Below are 17,347 nucleotides of genomic sequence, written 5' to 3'. Positions count from 1 at the left end.
ACCTGGTGGCCAACAACAAGAAACGTCTGACCTCTGTGATTGCAAACAAGGGTTTTGCCACCAAGTACTAAGTCATGTTTTGCTGAAGAGTCCAATACTTATTTCACTCATTAAAATGCAAATCAATTCATAACATTTTTGAAATTTTTCCTGATTTTTTTGTTGTTATTCTGTCTCTCACTGTTCAAATAAACCTACCATTAAAATTAAAGACTGATCATAACTTTAATTTTGTCCCTCACTATAAGTGGAGTTTGTTGTTGCATTGAGTGGTGAATGAATGAACTGCCTGCAAGGTAACGCCAGCATGCGCTGGCAAACATAACAAGCGTAACATTCTCAAAAAGGCTGGTGTGATTAGAATTCAGGTCAATAGTATTAACAGCAAAAGTAAGAAATAAACAGGCAAATGCCCCATAATGACGAAGCAAAAATAAATGTTCAGTTCATTTAAAATATGTATTTTTCCAAAATCTAATTTACATAAGGATTCAGACCTTTTAGTCAGTACATTGTCAAAGCGACTTTGGCAGCAGTAAAACCTTTGCTACATGGTGCCCTCCACAATTATTGGCACCCCTAGTAATGATGAGTAAAAAAGGGTTATAATAAAATCTTTGGTGAATTAGCTTAATGTCACACTGAAAAAAATTAGAAACATCCAAAGTTTAATTGAAGTTAATTTATTTGGAGAAAAAAGGTATAATTATTATTTCTAACATAACCACGGGCACCCCTGCATTTAATACTTTGTACAACCTCCCTTTGCCAATAAAACAGCACTGAGTCTCTCCTGTAACATCTAATAAGGTTGGAGAATACAGAGCAGAGAATCTGAGACCGTTCCTCTTTACAGAATCTCTCCAGATCATCCGGGGTTCTTGGTCCTCTCTTATGAATTCTCCTCTTCAGCTCAGCCCACAAGTTTTCAATGGGGTTCAGGTCTGGGGACTGAGATGGCCATGGCAGAAGCTTGATGTTGTGTTAAGTGAACCATTTTTGTGTTACTTTGGTATGTCCAAAATGTTTAGGGATCCCATGATGACACAGTTGTAGTTCCCTGGCAGAGGCAGCCAGATTCAGATTAAAATGAAAATGTATTGGTATTTCATATATAACTTTGAGATCTGGGCTTTGACTGACTAGAAAATTCCATAACTCTCCATTTCTGCTTTTTGAGCAATTCTGTGGTAACTTTGCTTCTGTATTTTTTATAATTGTCACCCCCACAGGGAAGAGAAGGAAGAAACCCTCCTTGCCTGGTCCTGGGAGTGTCAAGAAGAGAGATGAGAATTGTGTATATCTGACAGACAGTTCTTCTGGTACCCTGAGTGATGAATCTTCAGACAGAGGAGACACTGAAATCCAACAGGACAGAGATGAACTGGACACGGTGAGGAGGAGAGGGACAGAGACGGCAGAACAGAAAGCAGGTCGACTTGACAGGAAATTAACTGTAATGTTTTTGTCCATTCTGTTGGTTTGACTCTAGGAAACTCTAAAGGTGTCAATTCTTGATATATGTGACCTGTTTTCAGCTTATAGCAGAGCCTGCTTGGGACAGACTGGGCTCAAAGGTCAGGCCCGGTGACAACTCTACCACACATACGGTCTCCTCCTGATGTCCTCTGAAACCTTTCATCTCTTTCCAACAGAAGTCAATCTCCTCATTAGTCAAAAGATCTAGTCAAGAGGATATCTGGGGGGCATCCCAGCAGCAAGAGGCCACATCTGATGCACAGGCTGTAGATGTACAGGAGTCTGGCCTCAGTCTGGATTTTAAAGAAGAAATGGAGGACTCTGCTTTTGGTGAGTCTTTTGACCGGTTTACGTTTTGGAATTATTTAAAAGGAAGACACTCCGTGGCCACACAGCAGAAATTGAGAGAGTGACTCACTGTGTCACTGTATAGAGCACAATTAAACCAAGATTAAAAAAAGATGATTGTGTTTGGCCACAAAAATAAAATAACTAGTATTAGTAAAGAGCTGGATTCTCGGGCCCTAAAACCAGGGTTCAAGTGAGTAATCTTGGTGTTCTGATGAATCAAAGACAGACAGACGGGTTAGAAAAATGATAATATGATGCATTAGGCTCAAGTGACCTGGTTAAATGTTTACACCCAATTAATATACAACTGATTACATGGTATAAATACTGTTCAGAAATATTAAGGGAACAAGTAATCATCACAGTATACCTCCAAGTCAATTAAACTTCAATCTGTCCAGTTAGGAAGCATAAGCGATTGTCAATCAACATCACCTGTTTTGGGGAAAATTTTAATCTGGTGTACTGGAGAGGCAACAGCAAGACAACCCCCAAAAAGGGAATGGTTTTGTAGGTGGTGGCCACAGACAATTGCTGTTTCTTTATCTTTCCTGACTGTTTCTTCTTTAATTTTGCGTTTCGCTAGTGTCCTTGTCACTACTGGTAGCATGGGGCGGTACCCGCAGCCCATTCAGGTTGCATAGGCACTCCAGCTCCTCCAGGATGGCACATCCATACGAGCCTTTGCCCGTTTGCTGTGTCTCCCAGTACAGTCTCAATTGCATGAAGGAGATACCAGGAGACGGGCTGTAACACAAGGAGAGCTGGACAGGGGTGTAAAAGGGCATGAACCCAGCAGCAGGACCGGTATCTGCTCCTTTGTGCAAAGAGGAACAGGAGGAACACTGCCAGAGCACTACAAAATGACCTCCAGCAGGCTACTGGTATGCATGTTTCTGACCAAACTGTCACTCCATGAGGCATGAGGGCCCAACGTCCTCTAGTGGGACCTGTGCTCACAGCCCAGCACTGTGCAGCTCAATTGGCATTCACCAGAGAAGACCAGAATTGGCAGGTCCGCATTTGGCGCCTTGTTCTCTTCACAGATGAGCGCAGGTTCACATTGAGCACATGAGACAGATGTTAAAGAGTCTGGAGATGCAGGGGTGAACATTATGCTGCCTGCAACGTCATCCAGCATGACCGGTTTGGCAGTGGGTCAGTGATGGTCTGGGGAGTCACATCCTTAGAGGGTCGCGCAGACCTCCACATGTTGGCCAACGGTACCCTGACTGCTGTTAGGTACCGGGATGAAATCCTCAGACCCTTTGTCAGACCTTCAGCTGGTGCAGTGGACCCAGGGTTCCTCCTGGTGCAGGACAATGCCTGGCCTCATGTGACCAGAGTTTGTAGTTAGTTCCTGGATGACAAAGGCATTGATGCCATTGACTGGCCCTCACATTCCCCAGACCTGAATCCAATTGAGAACCTCTGGAATGTTATGTATGGGTGCATCCAACACAGCCAAGTCGCACCACTGACTGTCCAGGAGCTCACTGATGCCCTGATCCAGTTCTGGGAGGAGATCCCCCAGGACACTACCTGCCTTCTCATCAGGAGCATGCCCAGACGTTGTCAGGAATACATACAGGCACATGGGGGTCATACACATTACTGAGTCAAATTATGAGTAGCTGTAATGAAATTAACGCAAGCTCCTTAGGAATGTAAGGTCAGTTGGCCCCTTTACAACAGTAAACATTATGGCAGGAAGGATAAGGTGGGGGAACAGCCCGCCCTTTAGGTAAAACCTATGTGACACAAGACAGATGGGCAGCAACTTACCAAACCCCTTTTTCCTTGATAAATACAAACTGTTCATGTATTAAGTTAGAGTCTCCTCGGATGGTTATGTTTGTAAGCATGTGACGTGTCTCTCTATTTACAAATAAATAAATGGTTAATTTGTGCCAAGAGATTTTTTTCTCTGTACTTCCTCCTTTAAGAGTTCTGATAGATGGAATTGCCATCACAGTTGCATCCACAAGATTTGCTGTTTGGCTATTTGCATTAACGAGCAGGTGTACCTAATAAAGTGTCCATTATGTGTAAATTAACTTTATAGTACAGTGATTTGACTACTGACTCATTGATGGAGCTCAGTCTCTTAGGGAATCTTACTGGTGTCCTTCCATCCTCTTTACCGTCTATAGAGCCACAGCTGGGAGTGTCTTACAGTCTCAACACAGACATGACTGATAACAACCCCCTTGAGAACATACATGGGATGGATAAAGACTATGAAACAGGTAAGAGATACACAGCTGACAGCTTAGTAAGGAACAATGATGAAGATACATTAGTTTAGAACAACATGATTAATCTGTATTTTATTCTCTTTAGATTCTTCTGTTTTGGAACATCCTGACATGGTTAGACCCTCAACTGAAAGAGACTCAAAGAATAAACATTTGATAATAAATAAATACAATCTACAGACTATTGGTTGAATTACACTATAGTGTTACCTTTACATTTTAGATTTCTACAGATGAATTTACACCTGAAATCCACAATCCGGAGAATGGGCGAGAATACCGGTAACTCGATGTATTTGACACTGTTTATTAATACAATAGTACAGTGGTAGATTCGTAAAATAACAATTCCCTAAATTAATAAAATTTTAAAATGTTCTCTCCCAGTTTCCAGTGTCCCTGTGCAGGTCTGTTCCAGTGCAGTACAACAGGCCTGGTGTTTGGGATGGAGGGAGAGGGAGATGTGGTCTACAGGACTGTCCCCTGGAACAGGAAGCTTCTAGCTCAGAGTGGCAAGAGACCAGCAGGACCCCTGTTCAACATCTACTGTCCTCAGATGTCTGTCAGTCAACTACACCTGCCACACTGTGAGATTCCTTCTGGTGAGTAATACAGTCAACTACACCTGCCACACTGAGATTCCTTCTGGTGAGTAATACAGTCAACTACACCTGCCACACTGTGAGATTCCTTCTGGTGAGTAATACAGTCAACTACACCTGCCACACTGAGATTCCTTCTGGTGAGTAATACAGTCAACTACACCTGCCACACTGAGATTCCTTCTGGTGAGTAATACAGTCAACTACACCTGCCACACTGAGATTCCTTCTGGTGAGTAATACAGTCAACTACACCTGCCACACTGTGAGATTCCTTCTGGTGAGTAATACAGTCAACTACACCTGCCACACTGTGAGATTCCTTCTAGTGAGTAATACAGTCAACTACACCTGCCACACTGTGAGATTCCTTCTGGTGAGTAATACAGTCAACTACACCTGCCACACTGTGAGATTCCTTCTGGTGAGTAATGCAGTCAACTACACCTGCCACACTGTGAGATTCCTTCTGGTGAGTAATGCAGTCAACTACACCTGCCACACTGTGAGATTCCTTCTGGTGAGTAATGCAGTCAACTACACCTGCCACACTGTGAGATTCCTTCTGGTGAGTAATGCAGTCAACTACACCTGCCACACTGTGAGATTCCTTCTGGTGAGTAATGCAGTCAACTACACCTGTCACACTGAGATTTATTTCCTAGAGGGAGGGTGTGGCTTCCTGTCTGTAGCCCATGTCACTGATGACAGTATGGAGCTCATCACTCCACACAAGATAACAGAAACCCACCTCATCATCAACATCAGTGGATTCTCTGCGTATGGTGACGTCAAGGATGAAGACTCCCCCACTGTCCCTATACGCACTCTGGTGTTGTTGTTCTACAAAGTCCCAGACGTCCCTATGAAGAGGTCCATCCTGTATGTTCTGTTGCTTCCCAGAAATACTGTTTTCAGGGAGGTAAGGACATCAGAGATGTATCCTTACCAAACTATAAATGTTAATATGTGCTGTTGGCGTGTCAGAAATGTCCACCTGCTGGCAGGAATTCCAAGTACATGCAGGGCTTAACCAGGGCATCTGACCAATTACGTATGATTTTAGTTCTGAGTTAACTGAGATTACTTTGGTATTAACTCAAGTTCCAGGGAAAACTGAAGACTCACAAAATCATAACAATAGCTTAAATCCACTGCCTAAATCCACTGGGCATGAAATAACAAAGACGTGTTATGGTCATGTTAACGTTTTCTGATTCAAATTATGAATAAAACATTAAATTTTATTAAAAAATGCTTCAAGGTCCAAGAGGAATGGAGAAGAAGAAATGGAGACCAATACATCTACATTGAAACAAATCCTCGCTGCCAGTTAACTCCAAATAAAAAATACAGCCTGTTCACAGAGCTCACCGTTGAACATCAAATAAAACCCAAGGTGATATTGATGCTAGCAATCAGTTTGTGCCAACTTTTGTTGTTATCATTATACATTAAGCAGATTCTTTGTTTTATTGACTAACTCTGTCCTTGTACTAGGAGGCAGAATTTTTGGATTATGAATCCTATGAAAATTACTTCCCAACATTTCAGTTGTTCTTGCAAACTGTTGTTGAACAAGTTGATCTTCTCCTGAAAGAAAACGATTGTGTTCTGTCTGTGTGGGACAGACTGGTCTGGCTTCCAGGTAAGTTGAAGGTGGTGGTTTGGGTGGGGGTGTTGGTGGTGTCAGTCAAGTCTGTTTTATAAAACCCTTTTTTCCAGTTGTCACAAAGTGTTTATACAGACACAGAGCCTGAAACTCCAAAAACCAATAAGATGTTAAAACATGCTGATTACAAATATAATATAACTAATGGGTTTAATTACAGTACAGTTCTCCATCCACAGCCTCAACAACAGAAAACACATCTACAGGTATTTATGACCTTTTCATGAGTCACGTCACCCATGACAACAGGACTTTGTGTTTTGCACTTCCTCCTGTTTTTGTGATTGACTTTCTCCTTACTGTCAGTTCATAGTCATCTGTAATGTTTACTTGAATCTGAAAACTAAAACAAAGGCATTATTTAGTACATTTTGCTTTTCATCAATGTAATAATATCTATGGTGGTGGTAGTAGTAGTAGTAGTAGTAGTTGTGGTGGTAGTAGTAGTAGTTGTGGTGGTAGTAGTAATAGTTGTGGTGGTAGTAGTAATAGTGGTGGTGGTAGTAGTAATAGTGGTGGTGGTAGTAGTAATAGTGGTGGTGGTGGTAGTAGTAATAGTGGTGGTGGTGGTAGTAGTAATAGTGGTGGTGGTGGTGGTAGTAGTAATAGTGGTGGTGGTGGTGGTAGTAGTAATAGTGGTGGTGGTGGTGGTAGTAGTAATAGTGGTGGTGGTGGTAGTAGTAATAGTGGTGGTGGTAGTGGTAGTAGTAATAGTGGTGGTGGTGGTGGTAGTAGTAATAGTGGTGGTGGTGGTGGTAGTAGTAATAGTGGTGGTGGTGGTGGTAGTAATAGTGGTGGTGGTGGTGGTAGTAGTAATAGTGGTGGTGGTGGTGGTAGTAGTAATAGTGGTGGTGGTGGTAGTAGTAATAGTGGTGGTGGTGGTGGTGGTGGTGATGGTAGTAATAGTAGTAGTGATGGTAGTAGTAATAGTAGTAGTTGTGGTGGTGGTGATGGTTGTGGTGGTGGTGATGGTTGTGGTGGTGGTGATGGTTGTGGTAGTGGTGATGGTTGTGGTAGTGGTGATGGTTGTGGTAGTGGTGATGGTTGTGGTGATGGTTGTGGTAGTGGTGATGGTTGTGGTAGTGGTGATGGTTGTGGTAGTGGTGATGGTGGTAGTTATGGGGGTGGTAGTAGTTGTGGTGGTGGTGATGGGTGGAGGTAGTAGTCATAGAAGTACTTCTGTTGTTGACTGAATTAAAATACCTTTTTATACTGTTAATTATTTTACCATATAATAAATCACATTCTCTTTCTGTTCATACAGCCCCACCAATCAACCGCCCCTCTACAGGTAACTGTTCTCATCAAACCTTGTAATATTTAATCAGGTTCTCATTTAAGGAGCTAATTTGTTTTCTTTTTACCTGCAGATACACAACCTGCGGACACTACAGCAGGTATTTTCAAATGTTGATTTATTTTTCATTGCAACGCTCTAATAAGGGACTTTTATAATTCCACTCACCTGGGACATCAGGTGGGTGCAATTAATGAATTCAGTATCACAGAAAATCAGCTGCCTCTAGACCTCATAGGTTTAAAAGAATGCCCCTGGTTTAAAAGAGGCATCCATAATGTTTGTTTACTGCAGCAAACACAATCATATATACTTTTAGAAGATTTTCAAAACATATACAGTGGGGCAAAAAAGTATTTAGTCAGCCACCAATTGTGCAAGTTCTCCCACTTAAAAAGAGGAGAGAGGCCTGTAATTTTCATCATAGGTACACTTCAACTATGAGAGACAAAATGAGGGGGTAAAATCCAGAAAATCACATTGTAGGATTTTTAATGAATTTATTGGTAAATTATGATGGAAAATAAGTATTTGGTCAATAACAAAAGTTAATCTCAATACTTTATATACCCTTTGTTGGCAATGACAGAGGTCAAACTTTTTCTGTAAGTCTTCACAAGGTTTTCACACACTGTTGCTGGTATTTTGGCCCATTCCTCCATGCAGATCTCCTCTAGAGCAGTGATGTTTTGGGGCTGTCGCTGGGCAACACAGACTTTCAACTCCCTCCAAAGATTTTCTATCGGTTTGAGATCTGGTGACTGGCTAGACCACTCCAGGACCTTGAAATGCTTCTTACGAAGCCACTCCTTCGTTGCCCGGGCGGTGTGTTTGGGATCAATGTCATGCTGAAAGACCCAGCCACGTTTCATCTTCAATGCCCTTACTGATAGGAGGTTTTCACTCAAAATCTCACGATACATGGCCCCATTCATTCTTTCCTTTACACGGATCAGTCGTCATGGTCCCTTTGCAGAAAAACAGCCCCAAAGCATGATGTTTCCACCCCCATGCTTCACAGTAGGTATGGTGTTCTTTGGATGCAACTCAGCATTCTTTCTCCTCCAAACTCGACGAGTTGAGTTTTTACCAAAAAGTTCTATTTTGGTTTCATCTGACCATATGACATTCTCCCAATCCTCTTCTGGACCATCCAAATGCTCTCTAGCAAACCTCAGACGGGCCTGGACATGTACTGGCTTAAGCAGGGGGACATGTCTGGTACTGCAGGATATGAGTCCCTGGCAGCATAGTGTGTTACTGATTGTAGCCTTTGTTACTTTGGTCCCAGCTCTCTGCAGGTCATTCACTAGGTTCCCCTGTGTGGTTCTGGGATTTTTGCTCACCGTTCTTGTGATCATTTTGACCCCACGTTGTGAGATCTTGCGTGGAGCCCCGGATCGAGGGAGATTATGAGTGGTCTTGTATGTCTTCCATTTTCTTATAATTGCTCCCACAATTGATTTCTTCACACCAAGCTGCTTACCTATTGCAGATTCAGTCTTCCCAGCCTGGTGCAGGTCTACAATTATGTTTCTGGTGTCCTTTGACAGCTCTTTGGTCTTGGCCATAGTGGAGTTTGGAGTGTGACTGTGTTAGATTCTGTCCAAGTTTGATCCATGAACAAAATAAATGCAATCGGAAGTCAGGGGAGAGCCATCTTTATTCAGCATGAGTCTATGATGTTGACCTTCCATTTCTCTCATTTTTCTCTCCAATGATTACAAAGTGTACACAGTATTTATGCCCCAGCACATCCCCTCCAATATCTGGCTGTCTTCCAATCACATATGTGTACTCTATATCCTAACCTTACATGGCCTAATAGTGTCCCCTCTTAAGTTTCTTGGCTCCACAGCTTATCAGGTTGTGTGAGGCCCCTCAGTAGTAGATACCAACTGCTTGTGATACGGTACCTCATATGGCACAAGATAACGAACCACTTCTTCTAACAAGAGAATAGAACTAAAATACATGCATATCATCAGGTAAAGACAGGTTTCCTCACAATGGTATGTGCCAACCTAAGGTCCATGGGTCTATTCATAGAGTCTATGACAGTCAGATGGAAAACTCCTATCAGGAGGTATGGACAGGATGTGTGGAAACCATCAGAAATGGGGCATCACATTTTCTACCTAGTGTCCTTCGTACAGAGATCATTAATACTCTCATACATTGTGTAATTCAGCTACTTGTCATGCCCAATATCTATCAACTGTTTGAGGTTGTGGACAGATGTCTTTTATTCTGATAACAAGTTCAAACAGGTGCCATTAATACAGGTAACGAGTGGAGGACAGAGGAGCATCTTGAAGTTACAGGTCTGTGAGAGCCAGAAATCTTGCTTGTTTGTAGGTGCCCAAATACTTATTTTACCAAGGAATTTACAAATAAATTCATAAAAAATCCTACATTGTGATTTTCTTGATTTTTTCTCATTTTGTCTATCATAGTTGAAGTGTACGAAAATGAAGGCACCATCATATTTTTAAGTGGGAGAACTTGCACAATTGGTGGCTGACTAAATACTTTTTTGCCCCACTGTATACATGTAAAAATGTGGTCTATAACACAAGAAAATGTGGACAAAGAACAGGGATCTGAATATTTTTCGAAGGCACTGCTGTTATTATTTCTGGGCCACATAATATATTCCTGATTTGTAATTATATTTTGTCCAGGAACAACCAGAGATGTTTCTTTTCATCTGCTGGAAACATTGATGGAGCTCAACTCAGAAGATCTGAAGACATTTAAGTGGGTCCTGACCAAGGGTGTGGATGGTTTTCCTGGCATCCCAAAAGGCCAGATGGAGGACTGTGACAAGCCAGACACGGTGGATAGGATGGTGGAGACGTACTGTGATGATGCTGTCAAAGTCACACTGAAGATCCTGAGGAGTATCAAGCAGAACAACCTGGCTGAGACTTTACAACAGAAGGTCCTGAACACCTCATGATGAGTAAATGATCCATTACATTCCTATGGAGAGGAAGTTGACTTCATTGTCAAGCGTCAAAATGTAAAACATTTTTTTAAAGCTTTTCAAATTCTAATCAAGTACTGTTTATAAACGTCATTACACTTCACACAACATGAAAAGTAAAGGACGTCATCTTAGACGAGGCTCCATTGCTATCTTACTGCTCCTAAAACCTCTACTTGGAGAACCCAAAGATGTTCCACAATATGACCAGTTGATTCAGAAGTTCTAGCTTTGGAACAGATCAAATACATGAAACAGCTGGGGGTCGTAGAGAGATTTGACAACCACTGATCTACCAGACAACCCACTGATCTACCAGACAACCCACTGATCTACCAGACAACCCACTGATCTACCAGACAACCCACTGATCTACCAGACAACCCACTGATCTACCAGACAACCCACTGATCTACCAGACAACCACTGATCTACCAGGCAACCACTGATCTACCAGACAACCACTGATCTACCAGACAACCCACTGATCTACCAGACAACCCACTGATCTACCAGACAACCCACTGATCTACCAGACAACCCACTGATCTACCAGACAACCCACTGATCTACCAGACAACCACTGATCTACCAGACAACCACTGATCTACCAGACAACCACTGGTCTACCAGACAACATACTGGTGCTGCATGTACACTAAATGTAATTTATAAGCGAAAGAGACCCTAGTTTTAAAAGGCTATCAATTTGGATTAATAATTTTAAATAATCGTATGCATGTAATTCCATATATCTTTTCTTCAAACTGTTGTGCTATTTTTCATATATTTAAAGATGTTTTCTGTGATGTTTGGCTAGTGGTCCTAAAGGTGGTAATGCCAATCCAAAATGGTCCAATAAAAGTGTGTACTAGCCACTGTGCATCAACTCTTGTTTATCTGTAGAAGCTTTTTTACAACTCCTAAAACATGTTATAAGGGCTTTATGAAGATATTTGAGTGATGGCTCATTGGTCTTCTGATGTCCTGTAAATGCTATGTTAGATTGAGATGCTATGGACATATTGAGCCAATATGGTTCATTTTGCTCTGGCAAGACACCAAGCAGTGTTCATGTGGGAATGAATACTTGAGATACTGAGAGCACTGGAATCGGTGTTGGGTAAAGGTAGCAATAGGTCATCAAGTTCTCTCAATTCTCGTCATTGCTTTACTTTCTTTTTCCCTAAGGGGTGTCATGTCATCTTCCGCTTATCCGGGGCCGGGTCGCGGGGGCAGCAGTCTAAGCAGGGATGCCCAGACTTCCCTCTCCCCAGACACTTCCTCTAGCTCTTCCGGGGGGACACCGAGGCGTTCCCAGGCCAGCCGGGAGACATAGTCCCTCCAGCGTGTCCTAGGTCTTCCCCGGGGTCTCCTCCCCGTGGGACGGGACCGGAACACCTTCCCAGGAAGGCGTTCCGGAGGCATCCGAAAAAGATGCCCAAGCCACCTCAGCTGACCCCTCTCGATGTGGAGGAGCAGCGGCTCTACTCTGAGCTCCTCCCGGGTGACCGAGCTTCTCACCCTATCTCTAAGGGATCGCCCGGCCACCCTGCGGAGAAAGCTCATTTCGGCCGCCTGTATCCGGGATCTTGTCCTTTCGGTCATGACCCAAAGCTCATGACCATAGGTGAGAGTAGGAACGTAGATTGACCGGTAAATCGAGAGCTTCGCCTTGCGGCTCAGCTCTTTCTTCACCACGACAGACCGATACATCGACCGCATTACTGCAGACTTTGGGGTAGTAAAGAGGACTCCTAACTTTTCAAAGTTTTTGGAACTGGTTTTAGTGCTAAAACGCTTTGTGAAATACCCTTAGACCAAAAACGTAGGAGTCCTAGTTAGGACTGACATGTCCATTGTTTTTAAGAGTTTCTCCTAAATCAGCAATTTAGGAGCTTCTTTTAGCCGTAAGATGTTTTCTTGAATACAGTCCCAGATCTTTTTTTGGCAAGTTATCAAGGTTCTGTAATCCGTCTCTGAAAATTACACCTCAGAAAACGTGCATCATTTTACTCTGTATTAGACTAAACAACTATTCCCCCTATCTGAACCATTAGCCAACCTTTTGACGTTCAAGGTCACTTCTCACTCTGCCATAGAGTTAACACTTCAGAAAATGTACTTGCATGTACCCTGTTAACCACTGCACCTCAGAGAATTCACAAATTTTTACTTTACCTAAGAGTAAACATCAGCCCGTATGCCAAGCACACTCACCAACAACTGTGTCAAACTCTTTTTCCTCAGCTGCCTACAAGGGACCTGGAAGGGGAACTGATATCGCCCCAAGGTCTAAGTTTTGATTTATGGAGTACACGGTTAGCATCACTGGCTACTATCGCTACACAAACGGGGCTGTGGCTCAGAGGCAGAGAAATTATGATAGAGCATTTGACAATCCCCATAAACATGCACACACACACACACACACACACACACACACACACACACACACACACACACACACAGAGACTGAGAGGAAGACAGAGTTCTTACAAGTTTTTACCTTTAATCCGGTTAGTAAATCAACAGCGCCAGGTTACAGGAGGTTAAGTAGCCAGGTCAGATCACACAGAGTTCATACACATTTTGACTAATGGAATTCCATGACTTTTGACCAAATTTCCATGATACATTTTGGGCAATTACATATACATAATATGAATTATGAAAACAAAACATGATATTTTAAGTCCCACTATTGCAAAACTAATTAACTGAGGAATTACAAATCGGTTCATTCAAAAATATTTCTATTGAAAAAGCTACAAAAGCAGTATCAATATGTAAAATTATAACTATGTATACGGTACTTTCACAGATTTAACAGTAAAATTGGGGAGCAATTTCCTGGACAGTGATTACGCCCAGTTCTAGAGTAAAGATAACTTTCAAGGAAGAATCTCGATTGAAATAGCTTTTTAGTCTACCACGAATCCCTGTCTGGGAAACCGCCCCAAGATGTATATAACGTGTATTACTATACGTGTGATGGGGCTGTTGGTCGCCTCAGTTGCCAGGCGGCTGATGTTTTTCCCCTCAAATGGCTTGATAAAACAGCCTCACCCATATTTGAAACATCAAATTCTTTAACACATACCTTGCATTTTGCAAAGCCTGCGTTTGAACCTTTGCCTATCCACAACGAATATTGTGGCATGTGTAGCCAAGCGTTGCTCGAGCGGTGAAAGGTGGCAAGGAGTCAATAACAGAACGAGCTTGAGCACAATCAGTGGTCAGATCCTGGCAGATATGTATGTTCGATTCTGTCCAAGTACAGAGATCATTAATACTCTCATACATTGTGTAATTCAGCTACTTTTCATGCCCAATATCTATCACGTAGATACTTTTTTAATTACAATATTTCTATTAAAGAAACGTTTAATTAACTGTTCTTTTTTACAGATTAAATTGTTAACTATATGGCCTTATAAATTTCAATTATGGCTTTTATTGTGATTAAGAAAACCTGAGTGCTCTTGGCTCAATTCCTGTAAACCCTGCTCATTTCTCAACAACAGACACCAATCATCAAACCTCAAAAATCAATAAGCATTGTGATTAGAAACAGAAGTGAGAATATATAATATCAGTGGGATTAATTACAACACCTTTCTCCATCCACAGCCTCAACAACAGAAAACACATCAACAGGTATTTGAGCCTTTGCTAAACAGTACTTTCCTCCTGCTGTTGTGATTGACTTACTGTCAGTTCATAGTCATCTGTAATGTTTGCTTGAATCTAGATTTTATGGTCCTCCATTTTAATGAAACTATGTTTTCTATGTCCCACTGCCTGTAGCCCCTCCCCTCACCTCCCCCAACCCCACCAGCCAAGCCTTCATAAAAAAAAACACAGAACGGCATTGGAGACTCGCCTGGGACTCTTGCAGCCCATACTACTCCGTCTGCAGGATCGTGGGGTTCTGATTGACGTGGAGAGGGAGGTGGTGATCAGTAAATCCACCAAGACCTTACAGAACCAGGCCCTGCTGGACATGGTGGTGAGGAAGGGAGATGAGGCCCAGGAGGAGTTCTACCAGGTCCTGAGAGAAGCAGACCCCTTTCTGATCAGAGACCTGGAGAAGAATAAAGCCTGATAGGTTGCCATGGATGCAACAAAATCATGGGATGTCACTTTACTTTTAAACGGTCTAAGAGAGTCTGACAGGAGGCTGTGGACAGATCAACATCAGGGGATGTGGACAGACAGAGAGTCATTTGAAGGGCCTTGTTGACCCGAGGTGATTGGTGTTTAACAAGGACACAACACTGGTCTGATTCACACAATAGAGCTGTGATGGGAACTGATTCCACTCAATACAAATGGCAGATCTGTAACCACATCAAGACCCTACAGGACCAAGCCATGCCGGGCATGGCCGTGATGTTGGACTCTATTCTCTGTGAGGAGGGGCCATCCTGACCTGAGGTGGCTAGTCTGAAATGTGACTGGACTATGCTCTGTGAGGAGGGGCCATCCTGACCTGAGGTGGCTAGTCTGAAATGTGACTGGACTATGCTCTGTGAAGAGGGGCCATCCTGACCTGAGGTGGCTAGTCTGTAATGTGACTGGACTATGCTCAATGAGGAGGGGCCATCCTGACCTGAGGTGGCTAGTCTGTAATGTGACTGGACTATGCTCTGTGAGGAGGGGCCATCCTGACCTGAGGTGGCTAGTCTGTAATGTGACTGGACTATGCTCTGTGAGGAGGGGCCATCCTGACCTGAGGTGGCTAGTCTGTAATGTGACTGGACTATGCTCTGAGAGGAGGGGCCATCCTGACTTGTTGAGCTGATTAAAGAAACAATAAAACTGGGCTTTAGACTAGTTGAGTATCTGGAGCATCAGCAATTGTGGGTTCAATAACAGGCTCAAAATGTTCAGGAACAAAAAAAAAACATCTGAAACTAATCAGTTTATTCTTGTTCTGAAAAAAGAAATATATTCCATGTGAGAAACTGCCAAGAAACTGAAAATCTGGTACAAGGACAATTGGTATTTCAATAAAACATTTTTCTAACCCTGTCAGTGGCAATACCTCATTCATTTTGCTACATTTACTACAAAAACTAATTTCATGTATGACTTATTGGAAAACAAAGACATTTCTAAGTGACCCCAAACTTTTGAACGGCAGTGTACTGCTGTTTGGATGTACTACAAAATAAAGCCTCATTGAATGGGCTGACAGTTTTCAGTCCCTTTGGTACTCTATGATGATTAGTAATTAAGATTGCCAAAAGGCACTTCCTACATTCAAAAGTAGCGTCATCCAGTACTATGAATCCTCTGATGCGTTTTGAGGGAAACAAGATGATTGGAAACTCTTCCAACAGTCAGGACAGGACTATGGCAACTCTCCGGTTTGCATTCTGATGCCTAGTAATTAATATGACGAAATGAAACTTCCCACAGTCAGAACAGGGTTAAGCTTCCTCTTAAGGCCCTAAAATCAAGGCACCGAGTGCTTAATGTCTCAACTTCAGCCATCTCATCGGTGTGATTAATATTGGAAAGGGTAATTGGTGCAGTGACACTGTATCAGTGCAGTTAGTAGATTACATAAAGAAATCAATGTACCTAATCCAAGAGTTACTTTGAGTAAACATTTTTGAAAACAGTTTCAAGTTTAAGTCAGTGCCCTCCAAAAATGGTGTCACCCATGGTAATAAAAGGCTTTAAAAATGTAATTGTTGTTTATCAACGTGATCATGAATAAAAATAAGGATGGGCTATTAAGATAGTGACAGGCCTGAAAATCTTGGTGTTCTGATAGACCTCACGTTCAATAGTCATATCAAAAGTCACAGCATTCCATCATCTGAAAAATATAAGACCATGCTCATCCATGCTTTCATCTCTAGTAGGGTTGACTACTGTAATGTCCTCTTAACTGGACTCCCCAAAAAGACTAAAACAGCTGCAGCTCATTCAGAATGCTGTTGCTAGAATGTTAAACAGGACCAAGAGAGCAGAGCACATCACTCCGGTTCTTAAATCTTTGCACTGGCTTCCAGTCAATAACAGAATATTTTAAACTGGTGCTTTTAGTCTATAAATCACTGAATGCTTTAGGCACCGAATAGATTTCTGATATGTTTGAAGAGTACAGACCCATGAATTGAGATAAGCAAGTAGAGCCCAGAGTCCAAATTAAACATGGCAAAGCTGCGTTTGGGCAGTTATTCTGCATACAACTGGAGTAAACTACCAAAGACAGACGTGAACCCAATAATAATCGCAAGTTCTTGACCTGCTGTTTAGAAATCGATGCAGGGTATTATCTCACAAAACGACTGACGAGTTTATCCAAGCAGTAGAAGGCGAGGATAGAGATACCAGGGCGGTGCAGTAAACAGTTTGGGGAACTAATTCATCGAGGATGAATATAAAATGCATGTGCAGACATAACATAAATGCCCCCCTGGAAGGTGGTTACAGAACTGTACGAATCTGACGTTTTTTAATTCTAGTGCATTTCTATATGTTTCTTTTCACTGAAAAGCAAGTTGAATTGCTTCTATGGTATGAACTGTGCTATATAAATAAACATGCTTGCAGTGTGAATGCACTGGTGAGTTTTAATGTCTCCTAATAGATACCCTTCCCCCAGTCAGGACAGGAGTAAGGCTTCTCTCCAGTATGTATGTGCCGGTGAGCTGTAAGAATACATAATTGAGAGAAACC

General features: G+C 42.3%; 1 protein-coding gene across 11 annotated transcripts in view; it reads left to right on the top strand.

Moving 5' to 3' along the window:
• The window catches only part of LOC105031601, a 32,042-nt gene extending 18,770 nt beyond the window's left edge, over positions 1–13,272 (top strand). For 4 of the 11 annotated variants that reach the window (XM_034294526.1, XM_034294525.1, XM_034294527.1 and 1 more), the window contains 13 exons: positions 1,233–1,393; positions 1,656–1,809; positions 3,984–4,079; positions 4,174–4,202; positions 4,312–4,370; positions 4,476–4,690; positions 5,356–5,612; positions 5,955–6,089; positions 6,191–6,338; positions 6,542–6,568; positions 7,627–7,653; positions 7,733–7,759; positions 10,344–11,833. In XM_034294526.1, coding sequence (XP_034150417.1) covers positions 1,233–1,393; positions 1,656–1,809; positions 3,984–4,079; positions 4,174–4,202; positions 4,312–4,370; positions 4,476–4,690; positions 5,356–5,612; positions 5,955–6,089; positions 6,191–6,338; positions 6,542–6,568; positions 7,627–7,653; positions 7,733–7,759; positions 10,344–10,621 — 1,613 coding nt within the window. In that variant the 3' untranslated portion in view covers positions 10,622–11,833. The other 7 variants (XM_034294528.1, XM_034294529.1, XR_004576205.1 and 4 more) reach the window with 6 other exon arrangements.
• The last annotated feature ends 4,075 nt before the right edge of the window (positions 13,273–17,347 follow it).

The sequence above is a fragment of the Esox lucius genome, chromosome 9, assembly GCF_011004845.1.
Source record: "Esox lucius isolate fEsoLuc1 chromosome 9, fEsoLuc1.pri, whole genome shotgun sequence".
Taxonomy (NCBI): domain Eukaryota; kingdom Metazoa; phylum Chordata; class Actinopteri; order Esociformes; family Esocidae; genus Esox; species Esox lucius.
This window is presented reverse-complemented; position numbering and strand designations above follow the sequence as displayed.